Here is a 25876-nt window from a genome sequence, read left to right on the forward strand (position 1 = left end):
ATCCCGAAGTCTTCCCTCCTGCTGTCCTTCTTTTGTGTCTAATTTCCCACTACTTTCTCCACCTGGAGCATCTTCCACATCTCAGACCCCTCAGTCTTGGCTTGCTAGATCCATAGCTGGTCTTAGAAGCCCAGCATGAGCAGAAGTCTGCTTTGACCTTCTAGCCTCCAAAGAGCCTCTAGCTAAACTCCTTGTGTAGTTTATTCCTCTGTTTTTGCACCATGAGTTCTTTGGGTACATGCTAACCTCACCTACTGAAACAGACCGATGCTTTTGTCACCATCACGGGTCCTCAAACCACTGATCATGTGCCTTTCTCAGCCTAGGAAGCATGCATTCATTCAACAGAGACTTGCTAAGTTCCTGCGTGTCACACTGCCCAGCACTGGGATGTAGAGATGACCCAGCAGCCATGGACCCCACCCCATGGAGCTCACCTTCTAACAAGTGATACTCCTCACCTTTTGTTGTATACCCACTATGTGCTAGACACTGAACTAGGCACTGTACCCTGGGTTTTTTTCCATTTAATCTTCACCACAGTTTAAAAGAGGTGGGTTTTTCTTATCCCCATTTTATACATGAAGAATTGAGGCTCAGAAATGGTAGGTAATTTGCTCAGGGTCCCACAGCTAGTAAGGAGCCGAGTGAGGTTGTGAACCCAAGTCTGTTCACATCCAAGTTCATAGTCTTAGCCGCTCTCGAGGCTGCCTGCAGGTGTTGGCACCTGAGTGTGAATGAGTCAGTGGAGGACTAGGTAAGAGTGGCATATCCTGCGTCCTCCTCTTTCATGTTACTGTGTTCTGTCTCCGCAGATTGAGCCGTACATGCCATATGAATTCACATGTGAGGGGATGTTGCAGAGAATCAATGCTTTCATTGAAAAACAGGTGAGGCTCTTCGGAAGTTCATCTGTCTTTGCCGTGTCCTGCTTCCTGTTACCCCAGAGGGCTCTTGTGAACAGTTAAGAGCTCATCATGTTTCTTTGTTGTTTTCTTGCTTTGGAAGGCTCCAGAAGCTGCTAATGCCTTGTTGAAATTTTAAAGTATGCCCTGTCATGGTCATCCAAGGGAGTCAATCTCTCCTTGGGGTAAGAATATTCTTTATGATGGCAGAAGGTCAAATGGAAACTTAAAATGGGAGAGACTGCATGGTCAAGATGCAGGCCTCCTTGCCCATCAGACCTGTGCCCTGAGTGGGTTCTGAGGAGCATCAGAAAGACTTGGGTGGGGACAGGGACAGAGCGGCGGCTCTCTGGTCCTGCCTCATCTTCATTTCTCACCCTAAAAAAGGCGAGGACTGGGGCCAGCCCGGGGGTGCAGTGTTAAGTTCACATGTTCCGCCTCAGCAGCCTGGGGTTTACTGGTTCAGATCCTGGGCACAGACCTGTTCACCTCTTCTCAAGCCATGCTGTGGCAGGCATCCCACGTATAAAGCAGAGGGAGATGGGCACGCATGTTAGCTCAGGGCTAATCTTCCTCAGCAAAAAGAGGAGGATTGGCAGCGGATGTTAGCTCAGGACTAATCTTCCTAAAGGAAAAAAAAAGTTTGAAAAAGGCAAGAACTGAAACCAATGGTTTCTAAGCAGTCCTTTATAAGTTCCATTAATTCCAAATATGTTAGGACTTTTTAGTGGCTTTCAAACATCTTTTAAAACAGGACCCCTTTTCAAATGCAACTTTACATGAAACCTAAGTATATGAAACAGATAAAAAGCAGGACTTCAGTCCCAAAGCAGAGGAGGACTCCAGGGGTCTCTCCACCCCCAACAGAGGTTGGAAACTCTGGCTTGCACTCATAGCAGTAAAGGCCAATAATGTCATTGCCATCATTTTATAATGTTTTAATTCCTTAGGCTTCAAAAGCAACCCAGAGCTAAAAACAGACAGATTCAGAACCCCCATGGTTTCGGGAGTGTGAACTCCTTGACCAGATTCCAGAAATAAGGGGCTCCTCTTAAAGGGCAAAGCAGAGTGTCTTGGGGTGATCAAGAGATCTTTACACAATAGGGGATGAGGATTGTGCGGGCTGAAAATAGAAACAGTATGTTGAAAATGTAAGTAGGCGTAGATTGTAGAGTCGGTCCAAGGTAGGTTTCAAGGGAAAGATTGGAGGTGACAGACTGTGGAGAGCAGTGGACAGTCCTGGGTGCAGCTGCTGGAGAGCGAGAGCCGGGGCACAGGCTTCAGGGTGGCGGATCTGATATTCTGGGTGTTTCTTAGTGGCAGGAGGGCATGCTCTGCAGCCCAGCCACCTGGCTTCGTCACACCCGCATGACTCTCTGGATCTATAACTTGGACGTGTTACTCTCTGTGCCTTAGTATCCTTCCCTGTAAAATAAGGGTAATAATAGACCCTCACAGGGCTGGTGTGAGGATGAAATGAGCTGGTACATAGGAAGTGCTTAGAACAGAGCTGGCACACTGCTTAATAAATGCAAACTATGCTGTTGATCACTTAATGTATTATATTTTATCATATCATTATATTATGTATTCTTATATAAGCATGTTATATTATTATATAATATACTGTACAATATTACTCGTTAGACTTTACCATGAGAACTAAACTTGTGAATCATTACCTCATTCAGTTTTTGACCCCTAAATTAAGAATGACAGAATCATCATCCTAACTCTAGCAACCATTTATGCCAACGTGTACCCAGCCCGTCACAGGGCATAATCTCGTTTACTCCTCACGGTAATCCTGGGAGGTGACAGTAATAACTCCATTCTCTGGGGAATACAGTCACGGGACTGACATGTCGTGGAATCGAGGTTGATGCTGGCTTGGTCTGTGCCCAGGCCTGTAGCAATGTCAAGGCCGGGGCCTCAGGTGGTGGCGTGGCCACGCGCCATACTTCCCATCTTCTTGACCCCCGGGAGGTGCTGGTTCTTCCTGAAGGCGCAGAGAGGTGCTGCAGCGGCCGCCTCTGGCAGTGCGTTTTAGGACCCTGCAGCTCTTCCCACCTTCACGGGAAGCTGTCTGAGATTTTTCCCGGGGTCCTGGCAGCTGCTTCTGAAACCTACTTTGTCCTTTCCTGTCTCTACTTCCTCTCAGGGAAAATAGTCACTCACCACCACGTGTAAAAGGACTCTTTATCAAGTTTATTTGAAGGCTTTTATTTCTATCTTCCCTAAGACTTGAATCCCAGCCAGTCTTTAAAAGTTCTCATCTGGCCTGTTCTCTGTAAATCTGTGACTAGGCTGCCTTTCAAACAGGAGGGTCCCGCTCCCCAAATAGACCTCACTAAATGCTCCATAATGCAGGGCCACGCCCAGCCTGGCCACCTCTGTATCCCAAGTGCCTAGCCCCCTCCTGGCACACAGTAGGTGCATAGTAACTGCGACTTGAAGGAATGAACAAATGAATGAGTGAGTGTGTGCACTTTTATTCATGTGTAGCAGGAACCAGGAAGCTCATCTTGGACCTTATGATTGGGAAAACATGTCACTAAACTGTCTTCTGGAAAAGATGCTAATAAAACTGCCCTTTCACTCTACCTCCTGGACACGGACTTTTGTACAGAGCTCTGCAGTTCACAGAAATCCAGAGCGTTCTTTTTTGCTTGCTATTATTTATTCATTCATATAATCTGCAAATATTTGTCCGCGGAAATGTGCTGTGGGACACTAGGACACTAGGAATCGTGGGTGGGGGAGACGTCGAAGGGTGAGCGCCTGTTCTGAGGTAGCTTCATGTTTCACAAAGAAGCCAGTCAAGTCCCCCAGGCAATGCCACTGCTCTAGATTATGCCCTGTGACAGTGATATAACTAGGATGCGTATGATGGCATAACTCAGCCTGCAGAGTGGGGAGCAGGAAAAGACGAGGAGAGTCTTATCTGTAAGATTTGACTCATTTTGCAAGATGAGTAGATGAGTCCTGAAGGCGAACTGGGCCTGTGGGGGAGACCGTACAAGTGAAGATGCAAGACCTGGGAAAAAGAGAAATTGTGGGGAGTTATTGGAAGTTTGCCTGTGACTGAAGAGAGGCGATGTGACAGATGAGTCGAGTGGAAGAGACAGATCAGAAAAAGATGCTGAGGGGCCAGCCCAGTGGCCGAGTGGTTAAGTTGCGTACTCTGCTTCAGCAGCCCAGGGTTTCGCCCATTCGTATCCTGGGCGTGAACCTAGTACCGCTCATCAAGCCATGCTGAGGCAGCGGCCCACGTGGGACAACCAGAAGGACCTACAACTAGAATATACAACTATGTACTAGGGGGCTTTGGGGAGAAAGAAAAAAGATTGGCAACAGATGTTAGCTCAGGTGCCAATCTTTAAAAAAAAGAAAAAAAGTTGCTGAGGCTCAGCTGAAAATTCGTGTTTGATTCGGCAACAACGGGAAGCTAAAGAAAGGTTTTAACACAGGATGAGAGGCACTGATGCTGTCAGATTGGCATTTTAGAAAAATTGTTCTTGGAATCTTGTGTTTGGACCTTTCTTATTAAATGCTCCCTTTCTTATTAAACGTTCTCTCAGTGCTCCTAAATGAGCAATAAGGGGGCCTATTTTGAGTTTATCCGAAGCCTCTGGGGAGGGTCCTATGGAAGTCATAATGTTCCCCAACTCCAGAGGGAAGATGGGAAGCCAAGACCCGATTGGTTCACAGATTGGGTCTTCTCCATCTAATGGTCAACTCTAGGTCCCAGTATTTTAGAGCTTGGGGTGTTCAGTGTTTTTGCAGCCAGAAGAATGTCTTCAAAGAGCAATGAGACTGGAGAGAGAAGTCTTTCTGGTATGAACAGAACAGGCTCGAGCTCCGAAGAGGAGGCGCCAGCCCAGGCTTCCCATCCCTTGAGCTAGGAGGAGCCCTAATTAGGCTGATCTCCGCCTTCAGAGTCCTCCATGTGATCTGCAAGAGGAGCAAGGAAGCTTTCATCCTGGAACCGTTTCAAGGTTGTCCATCACGCTCCGCCAGGGCAGAGGAGCCAGAGGAAGCCAATGGACCGCGGCTGAGAAGGCCCCAGGCTTCAGTGTCCAGTGGAGCAGTTGACAGCAGGATACCTACCTCACACCCAGCCACCTGGGCAGGAGCACCCAGTGGGAACGAATCCTGGCTTCAGGAAAGCCACGTGCTTTTTCCCCTTAACGCGCCCGCTTTACTGTACTAACAGTGTTGATTTGGATTGCACGCTCTTTTAAATCAGCTCTCCAGAAGAGGAGCTCTCTCCAGCAGTGGGGGAGTTGGTGCCAAGGCAAAAATCCCTTGTAATCTAAGATCAAGAGGCCGCTCTTCCCTAACCCCAGAGCATCTGGGCTTGTTACGGTTCTCATTATGCGTTTCTTGGAAAAGATTTGGGTATTTGCCTCAGGCCAGAGAGCACAGCAGTTTCTTTTGAAGGAAGGGCAATGTTCAGATTGATTTCTGGGAACCATACATAGGCTCTTCAATTCTATTTTCTGCTCCCTATAAAGACCCTGTAAATATACAGGGTGATGGTGCTCAGATTATTTAGCAAAGAGCTCTGTGATTCATGTAATAAGCATTCTGGAGATAGGGAGGGGAAGAAAGAGTTAACAGCTCCAGGAGCTGCTGTGGAACCACGAGCTTCAGCTCCTGGGAAATCTGAACTTCCTAGGAGTGTTGTAGATGCGAGGACAAGCCTGGGAGTCCATCTGGATAGACCAGGGTCGGGGAATGCTCGAGGTGACAGGTTTCAGGGAAAGAGGAAGAGGAATTGGGAAGGGGAGAAGGTTGGCACTAGCTTGGGGAATGTTTGCTCTTTGGAAAAATCAACAGCTGCTGTTTGCCATTCCTGATCCCGGGGAGACTGGGCGGGTAATGATTAAGTGCTGGACCCTGGAGTCTGACTGCCAGGTTCACGACCTAGCTCTGCTCCCACTCTCTCTGTGACCTTGGGCAAGGTTCCTTAACTTCTCCGTGCTGTTTCCTCGTTAGTGCAATGGGGATAATACCACCTACCCCATAGGGTTGGTGGAGGAATGAACAGATCAATACATCTTGGAGCTAAAAACAGTACCTGGCTCAGACTAGGTCCTCTGAAATCCTTCCCTACTTGCTGCAGGAGCCCAGAAACCCACCAAGATGTGTGTTTTAAACAGCTTCATTGAGATGTAATTTACAGACCATAAAATTGACTCCATGTAAGAGTACAATTCAAGGGTTTTTTGCACATTGGTAGAGTTGTGCAATTACAGCCACAACCTAGTTTTATAACATTTTCATCACCCCAAAAAGCTTGTTTGAGCCTGTTTGCAGTCAGCCCTTGCTCCCTGCCCCAGGAAAACACTGATCCGTGGTCTGTCTCTGTAGATTTGCGTTTTCTAGGAGATTTCTGGCTTCTTTCACTCAGCGTAATGTTTGTGAGGTTCGTGCACATTGTGGTATGTATCAGTCCTCATTCATTCTTTTATTGCTAAATTGTATTCCATTGGACGAATGTACCACAGTTGGTTTATCCGTTCACCAGCTGATGGAGATTTGGGGCGTTTCCACCTTTGGGCTCTTGTGAAGAGCGCTGCCATGAACAATCACATGCGTATGGGCATATGTTTTCATTTCTCCTGGGTAGACTCCAGTGGAAGAGGGTGGAATGCAGGAGGTTTATATTTGGCTCTTTCAGCAGTGAGCGTGTTGACTCGTTGATTTGCATGTGTAGAGAGATCCATGGGCATGAGTCGCTGCATCCGGCTTCACAGCCACCTTGTCTGTGGCCCTTGTGGAAACACAAATTCACACCCTCTGCTGGGAACCAGCCCTGGGGGCCACCCAGTGGACTGAGGCCACTTCTTTTGAGGGCAACACAGGCTGAGGACGGTGGGCACCAACAAGCAACTGAAATGTGTTTGATCCAGCCAGTCAGTCTTTATTGAACACTTTTTCTGTGCCAAAGCCTGGATTTCCCAGCTTTGACGTAAATAACAAGTGTTTCCGTTACCTCTCAAGTAGCTGAAATTAGCCCAAACCCCAATCTGATGGCCTGGAACATGCCTCCCTCCCCACCTTTTTTTTTTTTTTTTTTTTTTTTGCAAATTCCTGACCTTACTTCCTCCAGACCCTGTATCTGAACCTGTGTTCCTGGTTCCAGGTAATGTGAGTTTCTGCAGAAATCCATTTGGCCTCATGTGTTGTGGGCGTCATAACTCTTAAAGGTTTGGCCGGGACTGGGTGGGGGTAGAGAGTTTGTAGAAAAGATCCCATCATGTACAACCAAGAGGGAGGGACAAGCCAGCCCCTGCACCCAGTGCTTCTCTCCCGGGAACGGCCTGCACCCCATCTTCTCTGGCTCTTTTGGTACTTGTGTGAATTTTTTTTCATGCTATTGCTTATCCTTTGTCACAAAGGCAGCATTCTTACTTCTTCACGGTTGTATAAATTTGTTGCTTAATAAACCTTTCTTATTACAGTTACTGCATGAAAATTTTAGAATAGTCAAGCAAATTCAGGGAAGTTTGGTGACTGGTTAAAATCATTGCTTAAGAGGAATGTAGATGTTCTGTGTTCTAAGTGGGCTTGTTAATGAGATTGGAAATTACTGTTTCTCTCACTCTGGCTGTATAAAGCCTCTCTGGGTTAGAATATTGTCCTTTTCTGCTTATACTACTGTCAGATCCCCAGGATGCCAAAACCATTCAGTTCAATAGCTCTTTATTGAACACCAATTATCTGCAAAGCACTATGTTTGTGATAAGCCACTAACTCCTATTCAGCCTACAAAATCCCACCTAAAAGACCCTATTTCCTGGAAACCTTCTCTGATTGCTACCACCATCATGCTTCCCCTCCCTACACAGTTAATTATTTTCCCCTTCTAAGTGGCCCTTACATCCTGTTTGGATGTCTGTTTTGTTCTTTTCTATAATTTTTGAAATGTCAGCCTCTCTTTACTAGACCGTGCGCTGAGCCTTTGAGCCTAGAGACAGTCTCATTCATGTTCATATTTCCAGCACAGGCTTTAACAGTCATTTGTAAAGTTTTGAATGGATGAATCAAAACACCTTCGAAGCCAATGTATGATGTGAGTGTTTCACGGAGGTTTGTGGAACTAAGATGCCTGGGTCTGGTCCGAGGCCATTCTCTCTGTCCTGCACTGTTGCTAGCTTCCTGACTGTCTCTGCTTCTCCTCCTGCCGTCTGTTCTCAGCACAACAGATCCTCTTGCTCCTCTGCCCAGAACGCTGCAGGGGCCCCCCTCCCACTCCAAGGAAAAGCCAGAGCTTTACTTGGTCCCCCAAAGCTGCATGCACTGACTCCTAGACCTCCCAGACCCCATCACACGTCCTCTGCTCGAGCGACACACAGCTCCCTGCTCCTCCCGGAATCTGCTAGACACGCTCGCTCTGTCGTCAGAGCCTCTGAGCTGAGTTTTCCTCTGCACGGAGTCTTCTTCCCTGTGACTCGCGTGGCTCACCGCTTTACTTCCTCAGGTCTTTTCTCAAATGTCACCTTCTCAATGACACCGTCTCTGGACGCCCTCTCCCCCAACTGTCTCAACCCCTTTTCCTCACTTCGTTCTTTTCTAGAGCACTTACCACCTTTTAAGAATTTATTTCTTTTGTTTTTCTGTCTTCCTCACTGGTTATAAGCTCTATGAAGGCAGGGGTTTGGGTTCCCTTTTGTCACCAAGTCACCCCCAAGAGCCTAGAAAAGTCCCTTGCACATAGGAACAGTAACAGCCAACTTATAGATCATGTTATTTATATCTGGCACTTTTCTGGGCACTTTACACACTATCGTTATCTTAATCCCCTCAATAGCTCTATGAAGTAACAGTTGATATTTTCTTCATTTTACTGTTGAGGAAACTGAGGCAAAGAAAGATCGTGTAAGTAGCCAAGATCACTCAGCTAGTAAATGGAGGAGCTGATAGTCAAACCCAGGCAGTCCAGGCTCCGAACCCTTATGTTTTCTGCTTCTTAGCAAGTATTTGTTGATGAAAAAAAGAATGAGTGCTTATAGCAGGAGACACGACAAGTTGGCATTGCCATGTTCGCCCATGCCGAGGTTGCATGAAAAAGAAGACCCCCCAGCCTTCCTGAGCTTGCCCGTAGGGGTGAGGAGAGACTTATGACAGGGCTGCCGTTTCAGTTGTGTCCTGCAAGCAGCTGGGCAAAGAGATGGTTCTTGTGAGCGACTGTCGTATGTAATTCAGGCCACTCAACTTTTGCCTCTGGACCCTGGCAGCTACTTGGCTGCCTTGGAATATGATCTTTAACATGTCAAGGCACCTTCTTAGGAGTCACCTCATTTTATCTCACAGGAACTATATAAGGACTGAAGGACAAATGATATTATCTCAATTTAGATGTGAAAGCTGGCAGCGAGAGCTTGAGGGACAGTGGTGAAGACCCCCAGCTGGGGCCAGAATAATAACCCAGATCCTCGCGCTCCCTCCTGCCGTATCTGGTGTCGTGGGGACACCTTCAGGCCTCCCTCTGTTCAGTTTTATCACCTTCAGACTTTCCAGATGGTTCACCAAGTCTTAAGTTCTGCCATTTTTACTATTCCCGATCCTCCTGGCTCCCGTAACAGACTACTGAGAGGATGCCAGACCAGCTCCTGGTGAGCCATGAGCAAGGGTGCCTGGAGCACCAGAGTTCTGTGAAATTTAGCTAAGCTCACCTCAGGAAGGGAACTTCAAAGATGTCGGCTGCTGTGGTTTACTGAGAAATGATCAAATGGGCAGATCCACCCTGCAGTGAGCTTTGAGGGCACTCCCCTTTGTGTAGACCTCATGGTGCCATCTTGCCCTGCTCGGGACGAAGTGCTGGGCTCCGTAGGGCCTCTCAGACTCAGCAAGTGTAGAGATGTGGCCCTCAGCTCTAACTGCCTGTAGGTGTCCTATAAGGAGAGACAGTCTATGATTATTTTTACAAGCTATAAAAGCGAGAGTTTGAGCCTTCAACATGGGTTTCCAGTTCCCCAGCCTAATCCAGGGTTGGGCCAAGCTAAGTCCTAGAGGCACAGAGAGGAGATCTCTCACTTGGCTTCCAGTGAGCTAGACGGCATGATCTGGTCTGGATTCCTGGTGGTTTGCCTGTTCTGTACAGTCGCACAGTAGGCTTTGGTGTACATTGGATTTAAAATCTATTATAATATTTAAAGGCTGTAGAAGTTATGAGATTGGGCCTTAAGAATTATAAACAAAGTTGCTTGCATTAGCCAGCCAGAAAAACAAACAACAAAGCAACACTTAACGTTTTCCAAACATCCATGCACTCACTCGGCTCTGATCAGCAAGAACTGCCCTCATCACTGCGTGTTCTCCTTCTTTCTGTTTGATGATGGCCATTCTTGTGGGATGGACAGAGCATCAAAGGCCAGCCAGTAAGTTTCCATATACTGCCAAGTAAGAGAGTGACAGCCACCGGTGAACACTGTGTTCCTTCTCAGGGGACCCCGGGTCCATGCCGTCACCCTTAGTAACAGCATCCAGGCCAGCGTCACTGTGCTGTCTGAGGCTTAGCAAGCGTGTGGATTCTGCTTAGGATCAGCATGAATCGAGGAGTCAGATAAGGGTCTTCAGCCCAGTGAATTGTCCGTCTCTGGTGGTGCCCAGGGCTGTGAGGTAGGACACTCTGCCCACCCAACCACCATACATCACTTTCAGACTATTACGCCGGACCTTAATATCTTTAAATAAACCAGTGTATTTCTATCATCTCTGAATTATGAGACCCTTCCGGAATCTCCTGTCTTCAGCTGATAGGATGCAGGTTCTACGTTTCCCAACCACCATGCAGTGGTGGATTTCTGCTGCTTAACCACCAAACCCGCTCAGGCTCAAGCGGCCGCGTCCTTCATCATAGGATCGCTTGATGTGGAGGAGCACGCGGGGTTAGCCTTACTTGACGGGGTCTAGATCCTGGATGTGAGGGGGCCTAGAACAGAGGCTAGCAATGAGTGCTCACTGCCTGCCTGCTGCCTTTCTCAGCGTGTAACAGCATCGCCTCCTTCAGGAAGGAGGAGGGAGAAACAAGCTGTAGAAATCGTCAGTATCATCGTCTTCGTTTTTCTGATGAGGAAACTGAGGCTTCAGAACATTACGTGTTTTGCCCAAAGGTTCACGGCCACTAAAAGGGAAAGGCAGGGTATACCCTCAGCTGTGTTCTTTTCCGATTTCTTTTGCTCGCTAAAAGTAAACAAGCATGGTTTAAAAACAAAAATGCAATCAATACAAAAGGCCCCTCCTGGATGCAGCCTGGCCTGCATTCCCAGGCTGCCCCCACCTCGCTGCTAAGGGACCCGGCAGTGCCATGCCCTCCTTTAGCATCGCTCCACATGACCAGCAGGGTGGGGCGCGAAACGCTTCCTCTGGGCACATGCACCAGTTCTGGAAGCCCCGACCCTGGGATTGTTCATCAGCTCCTTGTCTACACAGAGTGAGGAAAGGAAACAGGAGGAAAAATAAAATATTCCGGAAGGACTTACATTGAAAAGTAAATTTCCTTACCACGCCCGACCCTGTTACTCCTTCCCCTTCTCAGCAGTGCCCACGCCAGCCAGAGATTCGTCCGGGAGCAATGCACGTGTGTGTGTATCTTTTTGTCTCTTGCCGCAGTGCTCGACAGAAATGGAAACACACTAGACACCCCCTTCACTCTGCTGCTTTCCCTTCTCAGTATGTCCCGGAGATGTCAGCCGGTGCACACTTGTTGCATTTTTTGGTATTGTTTGTATTTAAACAGCTAGCTGTTTAAATACAACCTTTAGATTGTTCAGGCCTTTTGCTTCTGTTCTAACAATACTGCTGTGACACTTTGTGTCCTGTGTAGGTTTCTTTGCACTGCGTGTCCCTGTATGTCCATCGGGTGAATTCCTACAAGTGGGATTCAGAGCCCAGGATCCTGACCACCACTGGTGGACACGCCTCAGGGCCAGCACGCCCCCAGAGGACTTACGCATGGCTCTCAGTTCCGGCAACAGACAGCACCTTCCACGGGTTGAGCAGCCCAGGGATTTGGGGGAATTTTGTGGGCTTCTGTGCCAAGGTTCAAGAGAAATGAGTCCCCACCACTCGGGCCTGCTTGGGCTTGCTCCGGGCCAGCTGAAATGACAGCTGAGGGCCCAGGGCAGGGAAAGCGTCCTGCTCCTCCCCTGCCTTTCCCCCGCCCCACTCCATCGTTCTTCTCACCGCTCAGGCCGTCGTTCATCGTGCTGCACAGGTCCCTTCCTTCTGCCTGGCCCGTGTCTTCCTCGGTCGTGCTCGTTTCCTTCACTCCTTCCAGACCCCAGCATGGTTGGTCCTGCCCCATCCTGAGCACCCCTCCACCTTCCGAGCTGGGGGGCGGCTGTCTTTGCAGCGGGTACCGGGTTCTTCACCTCCTGTCACGCTTGTCCTCAGACAGTTTCTCTAGCTGTTGAATTGTGCAGCAGCGTTGTAATTGTTTTCAACCAACAAGCCCTGAGCACCTGCTGAGGCCCTGACCCCGTGATGGGTTCTCTGGCCCGAGTCTGCAGGCTCCCGGCTCTGCTCCTTTGCTTTGCAAAGTTGAAACTAGTGCTCACTGAAAGGTGTCGTATTAGGTAACTGCCAAGTTAGGTAGACACTGAAAATGTCTTTGGAATTAGAGCAAGGGAGCAGAACAGCTGGTGGAGATGGGCCTTCGAGGGCGGGGGCTTTAAAAAATAGCTGGATTGAGTAATTGTTGATGGTAATAATAATGAATAGCCACCGTTCCTGCAGGCAGGATGCTGTGCACCTGATGTGTGTTACCTCTTGGCCTTGAACCGGGGTGGGAGATGCTGTTGTTGTCCCCCTTTCACAATTAGGGAAGCTGGTGGGTAGAGAGGCGAAGGACGTGTTCTATGGAAGCCCAGTTCCAATGCAAGTCTGTCTGGTTCCCAACTTCTCCCCTTTGCTGCTCTCTCACAGTGGGGTGCCTCCCCTTGGCAGGCCTGCTTGACAGGCTCTGAATCCCCAATTGCATCCTTGCTCCCTGGGCTGATGGCTTCGTTGTCATTCTAGGACTTCTGCCACGGGCAGGTGATGTGGCCGCCCCTCAGTGCCCTGCAGGTGAAGTTTGCTGAGCCAGGCCAGTCCTGCAAGCAGGTGTGCCAGGAGAACCAGCTCATCTGTGAGCCATCTTTCTTCCAGCACCTCAACAAGGACAAGGACATGCTAAAGTAAGTGCTGGGGGGGTGTGGAGGGCGGCTCAGCCTCCAGCTGGCCTCTGGGTTAGAGTTGGGTTGAGAGGGACGAGGTTTTCATTTCCAGGCTTGTGGGCTGTTGGGAAAAGATTTGGGAAGGGGAGGAGGTTGCAGCATGACCCCCTGCACAGAGAAAGTGAGGCCAGCATTTTTCTTGTTAGGTAGGTGAAGTCACCTGGCATGCTGATATATTTAGAATTCAACTGGGGGTGTTGTATTCACATAAATAACCGTTTCTGGGCTTGGAGACTGTGGGAGATGTGCAGTTTGCTGACGTTATACAGAGGAACCGTGGGAGCAGAGATGGACACAGAGCCACAGGCATGGACAAACCCCCTCCCCAGGGTCCCCTTACAGTAGCCAGGTCCCCAGACGGCCCCCAGCAGCAAGGAGGAGGCACAGAACTGCCCACAGCCAATTCCATTGCCACCTCCCCCTCCTGCAGCCTCTGTCCCCTTTTGCACTTTATTCCAGCACCTCTGGAACATGGTGCATCGCAGGGGGCGTGAGCAGGCCCCGCTCTGCCGGGTCCCTTAGCAGGGAGGTGAGGGTAGCACCAGGACTGCAGGTCAGAGCTGCACCCAGGAGGGGCCTCTGTATTGCTGCAATTTTTTCCCTTGTGCTCGCATAACTTTTAACGATGTCATTCATTTCCTTTGCATTGGCATTTTGAGTTTGGCATTTAGAGTTCCCAAATTTCCACGTGAGATTTCTTCTGGCCTGACTTATGACCCCTGTCAGTGCTAAATCTCGGCTCCCAGTTTTTATCACTCCCCACCCTGGGCCACATATTGCTGAATTACCTAGCCTCCCCTCCCAGCCCCCCTTAATTGCTCTAAGTAGGTATTTCCCCGTAAGAGATTTGCTATCCCACCCCTACATGTTCAGTTGAGCAGTGGTAGGGTCCCAGTCTTGAAGAGGATGTTTAAGGCATGGAGTGGCCTTAGGGCTCGTGTCTTGCCTGTCCCCCATTCTGGCTTCACATCCTGTTAGAGTGCGTGCTTGGCTGCTGTGGTCGTGTGTGGTGGTGTGAGCTGGCCTGGTCCCGCCTGTCAGTCTTCTTGTCTCCAGTGTGGGATTACACCCGTTTTAGAGAGAGAGTGTGGCCTCTGGCATCACACCTGTGGGGAAGCTCTCCTGAGTAGGGATGCGGCATATGTTATTTTTTTTCCGTTCTTTTATGTGAAGACCAGGCTCAGAGGCTGCCTTGACTCCACCATCACAACAAAAGCCAGGCCAGAAGAGAGTCAGTGTGGCACCCTGCTCTGCGACCAGTGAAACTTTGTGAGAGGGGGTGGTGGTCTGATATTTATGGAATGCCTAAATGGTACTAGAAGGCTCCATTTCCATAGCACATATCCTGAACCTCTAGGGTTCCAGGAGGGGCTTCCCACTGACTCCTTTTGCAAACAGCTCCTGGAGCAAGGTGACTCTTTGAGAACCCACGTTTCTCTCTCTGTTTGTACCGGAAGTCTGGACTCGCTGGTAGGGACTAGGGACCGTGGACATAGAACTGTCCACATGCAACCCTGCGTCCACCTCTGGAGGAGGAAACAGGAGAAGCTGCAGCCCGAGAATGGAACCCAAGTGGGAGTCCTCAACAGCGCGGTCCTTCCCAGCCAGGCGGGAGTCAGGCCTCCTGCCTGGGTCCTGTGATACCCAGAGACAGCACAGGGCCCCACACAGCCAGCCTGTCTCTGGGGCAGAGGTCTCGGTCCAGCGAGTGGGGGGGAAGGAAGGAAGGGGAGCCAATGGGCCAGTTTCCTCTCTTCCATCAATTTTCTCACCTATAAAATGAGGACATCCTGGATGATGGTGAGATAATGTGCAGCCAGTGCTGGAGACAGGGCACAACAGCCCGTTCTCCCAGAGAGCTTTAGGCAGCAGAGTTGACCTGAGGTCGCCAGGCCGAGATCATGGAAGTCAGTCCCCTCCTTGGCCTCCCTGTCCAGCCCTGTATACTATGCAGAGCCCACGAGAGCAGAAGGCCTTGGTGTCGGGCTGTCCTGGGGCCAGGCCTATGCCATGGGGTTGTGCCACTGTTGATACGTGGGTTTCCTTCCTAGGAGGCTGCAGTGAATGCTAATTTTGCAATAAAACTGCCTGAAATTAATTCTTTGAACATAAGAGCCCTATTGAATATCTCGTTCCTACATCTGTGAATCCTGACAGTGTGGTAAAACCCCAGCTCTCCGGCAGGCCCTTGAGGGCCTCCTCAGGATGGGGCAACCCTGGCCCATCCATATTCATGGCCAGTTAGCAGCGAATGGCTCCTCTAAGCCAGTCCTGCTTTTTATTCTCCAACTTGGGGCCTGGTTCTTCCAGTCTCTGGAAGTCCACAACCTTGAAGAGCCACCTGTCCTTGTTGTGTGAATGATATCACATCAGTCGAGCCCTGTGGAGCACCCCGTGCTGTCATCTTGAATCAGGGAGAATCAGGCAGCTGGGCTCTGAGCTCCTGTTCGTGCAGGGTGTGGCGTCAGTGACGGAGAGGGGACTACACTCTCCCATGCACAGAGCATGCATGACTCAGGTGAGACCCATCCTCCACCCAGACCAGGGCTGGGGTGTCCGGAAGGCAGAGGCTCTGGGAGGAGCTGGAGTCCATGCTGGCGTGGCCCTGTCGGGACGACGTCCTCTCCATAAACAGGGACACATGTTAATGTGAGACCCAGCCTGTAACATTGTTTCCTTTTTCAAGTTGTCTCTTCTAAAGTATTAAATTATGAGAGTTTGGGTTTCCTTTGTGAAAAAGGGAAGTCTGAGCCACAAAGGCTAGAATGTGAGCACTTTGGTGTCTGAGAGAAGAGAGATGGCCCTGAGTCAGAGTGATCCCGGGAGTCTGGGGGGACCCGGCAGATGCAGGGTTGGAGTGAGTGGGAGGGGAGGAACTCCAGGGCAGGGAGGAGGAAGCCGTGACTGCAGGTGCATGGCGCTGCTCCCATCCCTTCATCCTCCGTGTGTGCGACAGACATCACAGGAGCAGCCACGGGCACACCCTGAAAAGGCAAGGCATCCATCGGTGAGGGCGCAGGGGTGAGGATTGCTGGGCTGTGGAGGCTGTCTGGTTTCAGAGTGCACTCCAGCGAATGGGGGAAGTCACCTCACCTCTCTGATGACCTTGCTCACTAGTTAAGCAAGGATGAGAGAGTAGCCATCCTGACTGCCCAGGGCTGTGGGACAGGGACCTGCATGCTAATACATCAAGGCTGCTCTGGGTGCCCACAGCACTGTTTCAAGTGCCCCTTAGGGAACTGCCTCGTGGCGGGTCCCCTGTGGTTCCAGGGAACATGTGCTGCTGGAGTGCTTTGTGGGGTCTTTAGGCACTGTCCCTGGGCTGGCTTCCCTGCCGCAGCCTCGGCTGAGATGTGCTCACCCCCAGGGGGCTGTGCCTGGATGGAGTCTGAGTCCTGGTGACCTGGGGCTGGAGCAGGAGGGTTTCTTCATGGCTCCTGACAATTACACTCCTTGCCCTGAGGTCTGAAACTAGTTGTAGAGATTTCCACACTCTGGTCAGCAGTGTGCCAGGCAGATGGCTTGAGTTAAAACATAGCAGCTGCTATAATTCACCTACGTAAATAAATAGCATAAGCATACATCTGTACCCCAAGGCCACACTCCATATGGAAACTTTTAGTGCACAGTTGAGCTCTGGAGACCCCTTCTGTGGGTTGACAAGTAGGAGTATCCTGTGAACGACCTGGTAGCCCCAAATCTCTGACTCATTTTTCCTTTAGGAAATCCATAAAATCCCCACTTCCTGCCCTTGCCTTCATGGGGTCCATGACCTTAACCCTCTGGGCACCTCCATCTCCCAGCCAGCACACCAAGACCGATGGGTTGGGCATTTAGAGAGGTCGCAGAGCTCCCTGGTGGCTGCGGGAGCAAGATCAGAGCGGGCACTGCCCTCCAGGAACCAGGCTGGCAGCCCAGAGCCACCAGAAGCCCCAGCAGATGTGCTGGAAGCACCAGATTAATGTTGGGAGGGGCAGGCAGGGCCCAGGCAGTGGTTTGGCTGGGGGAGGACAAGAGGGCGCAGGAGTAACAGGCAGGGGGAGTTAATGATGCTTTTCCCCCACATTTGGAAGCTTTCCAGAGGCAGCCGGAAACCTTGAGCTTCCCATCTGGATCCCCACCCCGTCAGCAAGAGTCGAGACTTCCATGAACAAAGCAAAAGGGAAACAATTGGCATCTATGTAAATTCACACCGTAGGACAAGGGAGGAAGATGGCATAGGCAATCCAGCATCTGCCAAGGCAGGGTGACCATGAGGATGATGGTGGTTGTAATAACGTAATAGTTCACTTTGACTGAATACTTACCCAGAGCTAGACTCTGCCAAGTACTCTATAAGCACTAATTTAATTCCTGGTCCTCCCCTGTCAGCTAAGGATTATGTATCCCCATTTCACAGAAGAGGAAGCTGAGCCACAGAGAGGCTCAGTCATTTGTCCAGGGTCACACAGCTCATCAGAGATGAAATCAGGACTCAAACCCAGGTCCGCCTGGCCTCCCTACTCCTCCTCCTCTGAACTGGTCCCCACCTGGCACATGGGACAGCATGCTGGACACCTAGTGAGGCCTCGTTGTTCTGAGGGAGCCAAAGTGGGTGGGACCAGTGTAACCCAGGCAAAAGGAGAAGATACAGACTGGGGACAGGAATATGCAGTGGTCCCAGCCTGAGAAAGCAAAGCCACAAGGGTCTCCAGCCCACAGGCAGGTCAGCTGTTAGGAGAAGATGGCAGAGGAGCAGGAGTGTGGGCTCTGGCTCAGGGCCTGGGTGCTGATTCCTGCTCCTTGCATCCAGAAGCCTCAGGCACTTACCTCACAGATGGGGAGGCACTGCTGCCTCGGCCAAAGGTGGCTGCTGGGGTCCAGTGGGTCAGTGCCCTGGGACAGTGCCTCCCCCCCAGGGAACCATCTGATTGCTCTTCAGTGGGAGACTAAGGACATACCACAAGAATCTTTTCAAGCTGTTAATAAAAAAAATTAAACATCAGGGATTTTTTTTGGTGAGGAAGATTGGCTCTGAGCTAATACCTGTTGCCAGTCTTCCTCCACTTTATATGGGACACCACCAACAGCATGGCTTGATAAGCCATGCTAGGTCCACGCCCAGGATCCGAACCTGTGAATCTCAGGCCACCGAAGCAGAGTGGGCGAACTTAACCACTATGCCACCGGGCCGGCCCCAACATCAGTTTTTTAAAATATTTGAATAATACACATCTTTGCCCCACTTTGACTCCTCAGAAGTAACCAGTGTTAAATCTTTAGTGCGTAGCCTTCCAGACTTTTTACATGCACACACACACACACACACGTTGATCGCACTGTCCATCCCGTTCTGTTATTTGCCTCCGTCAAGGACAGCTCTCCGGGCCGGGGCTTGCATTTTCTGCCCCCTCCTTTTTCAAGGGCTGCATAGAACTCTGAAAGCACAGATAGGCCATATCTATTCAGCCATTCCTCACTTGGTGAGTATTCAGGTTATTCCAGTTTTTCTCCATGACAGACAGAGCTTCAGCAGGCAGCCTTGAGCACACATCCCCGCACACATGTCCAGGCACACACATGCCTTTCTCCAGCCTGGATGCCGCGAGGTGGAGAATTGCTGGGTCAGACAGTGGCTGCCATCTCATTTCCACAGCAGGAGAACTGAGCCACACCACAGCAGGTGGGCCGAAGGAGCCAGTGACAAGGACGGTCCCTGCGTCTCCAACCCATGTGCCTTTCTCTTCCTCTGCAGGTACGAGGTGATCTGCCAAAGCTCAGAGCTGGCCAAGGACATCCTGGTGCCCTCCTTCGACCCCAAGAACAAGCACTGTGTGTTTCAAGGTGACCTCTTGCTGTTCAGCTGTGCCGGCGCCCACCCCAGGCACCACAGGATCTGCCCCTGCCGGGACTTCATCAAGGGCCAGGTGGCTCTCTGTAAAGACTGTCTATAGCGGCCACTGGCTTAGCCCGCACACACTCTGCTGGGGAAGATGGTGGCTCCATCTGGCCACTGGGGGCAGACGTCATTCAGGAACTCTCGCCAGAGCCCGGACTTCTTCATGGAAGATTTTGACTTGATATTGCTCCTCCCATAATGGAGCCTCCCAGTAGGGTTCTCACCAAAACGAGAACCAAAATGGCTCCCGTCGAGAGCAGCCGTCAGGCCCCAGCCAGGAGCCTGGCTTCTCCCTGGCACAATTTTGTTTTTCTTATTTGAGGAGCAACTGTAGGGAGACTGTCAGTGCAGCTGCTCCAGGGTAGAAAGAGAGTCTAAAGGTTCATTTAAAACAAAACAAAACCAGAGGAGGACTTGAGCTGGTTGGAAGGAACTTTGTGTGGGAACATTCCTAAACCCATTAACTTATTTATTTGGGAGGGAGGGTGGGGAACCTGGGAGGGCAGAGAGGGACTGATCACACGTCTTGCTACTTCTTTGATTTTTCCACTGTTTACCACCCACCTTCACTATAATATTATTCCTGTCTGCTTCGGATGGGGTGCGCTCTGGGGATGGTGGCCGCTTGAGGGCAGCTGTGGATCCTCGAAGTGGATGGTGGCGGAACGAAAGAAAATCTCGTGTGTGTGCTTGACACATGGCAGCTAGGGGACAGGCCTGTGTTGTCCAGAGAGCCCGGCCGGGGACCAAAGACAGGGCTGCTTTGCAGTGAAAGGCTTCTTTTCTCTGTGTCCCCTCCCCCTACGCACACACCCTGGCCCTAATTTCTGGTTGGGATCCTTTTAGGAACAAAATACAAGAGTAGGGAATTGACATTTGCTAGTCTAGTAAATTCACTCTTCCTCACATGCCACCGGGAGGAGAAAGGTAGAAACTTGAGACTAAAAGAGCCACTCTTGGAGGTCATGCTCTTTACCCCCTAAGAGTCTTTGAGCAAAGATTTGGACAGGGGTGAAGCTGGCCCCTAAGAACCGGTGGCACCATCAAAGCTGGGCTCCAGACAGGTGGGTTTGTGTTCTATTCTCTCTAATGTCGGGTATCACCCAAGTCCAGGGAATGGGGCTGTTGGTGAACTTGATGTTGGCAGGGTGGGGAGCAAGGGCAGGCCAGGATGAATGCAGCGTGCTGTCATGGCCGCTCACCCGTGGTGTGGGTGTGGGTGTGGTTTGCAAGGGGTGGGAATCTGATGCTAGCTTTTATTCCAGGTTGAACCCCCTTCCAAACCCTGGAGTCCCTGTGTACTGCCTTTGTGTGAGCTCCCCACCCCTCTGCTTCAGTGCTCTTGGTGTGTGTGTCTGTGTATTTCCTGCGAAGCCCTGGCATCCCAATGCTGGTAAGAGTGAGCCCTCTTTCCCCTCTTGCAGAATATCCCCATTATGAGCTGTCCCGTGATCCACCCAGCCCTCACTGGTGGTTTTGAGTGCCTTGGTTTCCTAGCTCCATGCTCCACGAGGGTAGCCCTAGCCTCCTAGCACCTTGTGTGCCCTGGGGACAGCTGGGCAAGGCTAATGGCTGGATAGGCCTTTGGGAAATGAAGCTAAAGGAAGAATACAGAAGGAGCTGGAGCCTTTAGGTACAGGAAGTTAGAGTCATCCTGCTTCTCCGTTCTTTCCTGGTACAGAAATAATACCAAATGCACAGCCAGCCTTTCTTTCTTAGACCCTCGGTGGGTCTGAATTGCACCTCCAATCCTGGAGAACAGAGGGGGCTGAGGGGAAGGACGGGAGCAGCCAGGGTCTCCTCCACCCCTCAGGTGGCCCCGAGCACCTGTGCCAGGGAGAGTGCTGATGGGGAGGCCTCTGCCCTGAGCATCAATGCAGGGGCCCCTCGTGAACTGACTGAGAACAGTCTCTGCCTGGGCCTAGCAACACGGGCAAAAGTCCAGAGGGAACCTTGGTGATGGAGTGTGAGTGAATGTGTGTGTGTGTGCTCCCGTGTGTTGTTTTAAGCTTTGTAAGGGCAGTTTCCTGCAGTAGGAGGAGAAACAACTGCCCTCCGTGCTGTGAGGAACCACTTTTCCCTGTGAATGGGTTTCTTGTCTCCACTCTAGGTTCTGGGAATTCCTGTGAGCGCCCAGGCCTGCGATTCCTGGGCCACCGCTGCCCTCTCCTGGGCTCTTCTGGGAGCTTCCAACACCGAGGCTGTCAGTGCAGGCATTCAGCCAGCAGGGGGAGCGTGCGGGCCAAAACGCATTTCCCTCGCTGGGCTAGATTAACCCATTTCAAAAAGAGCTGTTTAAAAAGCACAGGGACTGAAAAACCAAGGAAGCTGGAGAGCAATGTCTTGTGGAAAGACGCTGTGCCTGCCTTGTGTCCCAGAAGCTGCAGGGGCCGTTCGCTGGCTGTCCCTGAGCCTCGCTCCCTTCCCATTCCTCTTCTCCAGGTCAGGCCGCCTAGCAGAGCACTTTCCCCACCTGAAGATCCCGCTGGCTTCCCCTAGTCCCGTACTAGAAGGAAGGAGGCTGGAATGCCACTGGTGGGGCTTCTGCTCTCGTGCAAACGAACCCACACTCCAGTTGTTGAGGGCATTATGAATAGAAGCGGTGACACCCAAATATATCCTGGCTCCTAGGCCTCTACAGACTTGGCCAACTCTGGTCAGTGGCCCACGAGAGGACATTGGGGAGGGGGCATGTTCCTGCCTGCCCTGGGAGAGGGAGGCACCTCTCAGAGTGAGGGCTGGGAGCCCTTGCTGGCCTTGCCAGGGCCCCTCCTAATAGAAACCTAAACCAATTTGTAATTGAGGACAGTTCCACCTAAGTCAGCATCAGCGTCTTCCTGTGCTACGAGCATATCTTGCCTCGTCTGTAAGTTTCTGTACATTTTTTTCCTAAGTGAAATTTGGCTCCCCCATCCCCACCCCACAGTGTGATCTTAAGTTCTTAAAAAACTTGAGGGAAAACATTTATCTAATTTATTAAAAGAGAGAGCGTTCCTTGAAACATATACGCTTTCAGGAGCAAACTCCTGAAAGAGGAAACACACTTCTTTTAATGCCAGCGAACACCTCGCTTATTTCCTGTATGTGATTTGGTTTGCACATGTACAAATGGGGAGAGGCTTTTTGCATTTTTGCCTAGATTGGGTTTTTGTCACTGCTTATAGTTTGCTTTTTTTGTGTTTGCTTGGAAATATTGAGTGTTTCTCAGATGCTGTTTATTGTTTCTCTGCTGTGCCTTTTCACTTTTCTTTGGGATTGGTTTTTGGAATCTGGGTGCTGTTGAAGGAAGAGAGCAGACTCCTCCAGCTTGGAGGTAGGACGTGTCCTCTGTCACTGCAGACGCTCAGGCTGGACGCCAGAAACGCCCTCCAAGACCCCTAGGACACAGCATACATGCACATACACCCCCACGAATCCGTGAGAACCCCAAGGTTCTCCCTCTAGACCAGCCCAGGCCCTCTCAGGCTGTCTCTGGGGCTGTCTGGGGAATGCTGGTTGCCAGTGGGCCTGTGTTCCCTGCCACGCGGGCACTAGGTGATGTGTGGCCGCAGCAGAAGAGCAGCCACATCTGAGGGGTTGCCCTGAAAGGAAGCAGGCCCCACTGGGCTCATTAGTAGCAGTGGTCCCAAAACACTTTATCTAGTTAACATAAAGGAGACAGAGTAAGCACCCCATTTTTTTCTGTTTCCTTGGCCAACGCAGGGTGTGATACAGGTGACAACTTAGCTTCCCTTTGGGAGTAGAGCCCCAGTGCAACTCACTGGTCGTGGAGGCATAAATTTGACAGGTTGAGTTGAAACTGTGCTGTTTCTAGGTTGGTTCGTGCTTTTTAGACCAGACCAAGGCAGGCCACCCCATTTCTCCAAGGTGGTTTACCTAGGTTGTGTATATAACTGGGACATTGCCGTCCTCTCCCACGCCCCCAGAATTCTTGATTTTAAGGAAAGAGAGTCTATTTTGTTAACGACAGGCTCTGTTGTATCTGTTACTATTCCAGGCCTGGACTGTTTTATTTATTTAAAAATATTTTAATTTCCACATTGGCTTCATTCTAATCCCGTCCATCCCCATAGGGCTACAGAGCACCTTCAAGTGAAGAGATGGATGGACATAGATTCAGACTTCTTTAGAAAGGTATTTCCTAAAGCTGAGAGTGAGTTCCTTTCATTCTTGTTGGCTTCAACAAAAAGTAGAAAACCAAGTTTTTATAGCAAAAGGCCAAATTAGCTGTATAGTCTCGGATGCAGAAAAGAATTACCCTAGCTTCCTTAGCCCTTAGGGTTTTTGTGAGGATTCAGTGTTTAGCAGTGTCTGGCATATAGTAAGCCCTAGTAAATGTTAAATATTGTTGTTAGCATTTCATAAAATTTGAGAAATAAAGAGCTGAGCTCCCTCCCTATCTGTTGATTCAAAAGTAATCCCTACATGAAAATATTACTCCAAATTGACAGAGTGTTGTAGGAATGCCTGGTTTAGGATGTCCAAGTCTCACGCCCGCCCTGCTGGTTGGAATATTACCATCTCCCTGATACACTGGCTGATTTGAAAATATGCCTGACCTCAGCCCCCGATGAAACTAGGCTGCAAGAATTTATAAACTAGAGATGACAAGGGTGACCTTTGGCCACATACTGGATCTCACCCCACTGATGTCTTTTGGACCACTCTAGGGGTTTTCTTTGCAGAACTTTTTGAGCTAGAAATAATAAAATGAGTTTTCTCACAGACCATACCCCCAAAGTCAAAGTTAACTATATTCCTCTGAAATGCAACAATAGTGACTTTTCTGTTTTTTTATTTAAGGGGAAAAGAATGACCAATGAACTTACTCATTCTGTTCTGTCCCCTGGTGGCCTGGGTGGCCCCTCCACAGTCCGAGCCACAAGGGTCAGACTCCTGGGCTGGTTGGCTGTCACATGTTTCTATCAAATGAGAACTTAATTCCATACCCGCCCCGGGGGTGGGGGTCATCTTTAGAACCACTCCCAGAGGCTGCTAGTCATTTAATGATGTTTCCCCAAATCTCCTAAATAGCGGTTTGCTTCTGTTTTATTGGAGTGTCAAAGTTTTATCTCCTCTCCTGTTTGGCCCCATTCTGGACAGACTGCAGTGGTGGAATATGGAGGACTTTGCTGGAGTCCTGTCTTTTTAAGATCCTTTGGATTCTCTGAGGCTGAATCAGCAGTCTATACTTCTGTGGATGTAACATTAGAGTTTACCTTCTTCCAAGCATCACTCCCTCTATCCCAGATTTTGTGAGGCCTTAACATTATCTCCCCCCACTCCCCGCCCCCTGCAGCTGATGAGGCCTGGCAGAGGGACGAAAGGGGAGCCATGTGCTCACACAACAGGCAGGCCCCTGTCTGGGGGGGGCCAGTAGCAGTGGGTGTTCAGAGAGCATTTGCAGCGCTGGGGTCTAAAATCCTCGCTGGGCCAGCAGGACAGGAACTTAGTGCAGTCTTCCACCTCCACCAAAGCTGAGATGGAGCAAACTTGGGAAGGATTTTGCTCCCTGTCGTGCCCAAGTATTAACAGGACCATACGGAACAATCGATGCCAAAGGAGATGGTAACGTCCTCTGTACTGTAGTTGCTGTCACAACCTTGATGTCTTTCTTTAAGCTAATGGCCGTTTACGTCTGTGTCTTCAACCAGCTTCTGGTACAACCATTTTTCTACTGTTTGCTTCTGGGGTTAAGTAGTGCAGGATTCTGCAGATGAGGTGTCGCTGTCCAAATGTACTGTACCGGTATAGAAGAACACAGCTTTGTTTTCCAATGTTGTAGAGAAAACTAGGGAGAACTTTATTTTTCAATAAACTTTTCTTGTGTGACAAGTGGAAGTGATTTTTGGGGGCTGGGTGGGTGCAGGGTCCTCTGCAGAACAAAGCCCAGCTGTTGTCCAGGTGCATCCCCCCCGCCCCCTGACACTGGCATCCCAGACTCCGTCTCACCATTTGCAAATACTGCTGAAGATGCCGATAGGATGGTGTGTGTAAGGAGTGGAGGGGAAGGATTTTGCTGTTGAGTATTCTCTCCCGTACACCACATCCACCAATACTAATTTCAGAGCACCTAAAGGAACTGAATTAGAAAGTGGACTGGTAGATTTTATGTGTGTGGTAACTGTGTACTACATCAGATGTTTAAAAGTCTTTAAGGATGCGCTAGTAAAATAGCCCTAAAAAGGCTGTCTGAGGGCCTGTGAGACCTGGAATACATTCCCCCTCCTCACAAAGAGCTCTTTTTGACCCGGGGCTCAGTGGTCCATGAGCACTTGGTCAGGCACATGCCCTGGAAACACAAGGAAGGTCAAAAGTCCATGCCCACACCAAGGGCTTGCCTGTAGGTGATGCTGGAGGGCCATGGCTCAGCCCTCATCAGCACAGCCTCTGAAGACAGGGAGCTCCTGGCTGCTGCCCGGAGTGGAGACACCATGCAGTTTCCTTAGCGTGTTTAGTGGGACACAAATCCCGAACAAGGTGCCAAGAAAAACTTGAACATGTAAGTTTAAGGGCTGCTACTTCATAGCTTCCACAATGTATGTATTACATACACTGAGGAAACCTGCAGGAAAGAAACCTATGGAATCTTGCCTTTCCCAGACCTGCTCAAACAAACAGTTGACTTTTTTCCACGTAACATGGTCACATTCCATAGAACACTCTTTCAAATGCTGTTGGAGGAGGCCATCCTGAAGCATCAGATTGAAACAAGGTCCGTGAGCTCTTAGACCACCTTCCCTTCACCACCCTGTAGCCTGGTGGGAAATGATGGGGGTCCCTCAGCCCCAGGCAAGATCAGCTCCAAGAGCCTCAGGTACCAGCAAATGAAGGTGTGGACACCCTCCTCCCCTACCCAAGTTGGG

The 25876-nt window shown here is 50.2% G+C and overlaps 1 protein-coding gene across 5 annotated transcripts in view; it reads left to right on the forward strand.

The window, feature by feature from the left end:
- The window catches only part of MGAT5 (alpha-1,6-mannosylglycoprotein 6-beta-N-acetylglucosaminyltransferase), a 330917-nt gene extending 306075 nt beyond the window's left edge, over window positions 1–24842 (forward strand). For all 5 annotated transcript variants that reach the window (XM_070240751.1, XM_014732437.3, XM_070240750.1 and 2 more), the window contains 3 exons: window positions 816–890; window positions 12936–13093; window positions 18867–24842. In XM_070240751.1, the coding sequence (XP_070096852.1) occupies window positions 816–890; window positions 12936–13093; window positions 18867–19065 (432 nt within the window). In that variant the 3' untranslated portion in view covers window positions 19066–24842. The remainder of the gene's footprint in view (window positions 1–815; window positions 891–12935; window positions 13094–18866) is intronic.
- The last annotated feature ends 1034 nt before the right edge of the window (window positions 24843–25876 follow it).

The sequence above is a fragment of the Equus caballus genome, chromosome 18 (assembly GCF_041296265.1).
Source record: "Equus caballus isolate H_3958 breed thoroughbred chromosome 18, TB-T2T, whole genome shotgun sequence".
In the NCBI taxonomy this organism is placed as follows: domain Eukaryota; kingdom Metazoa; phylum Chordata; class Mammalia; order Perissodactyla; family Equidae; genus Equus; species Equus caballus.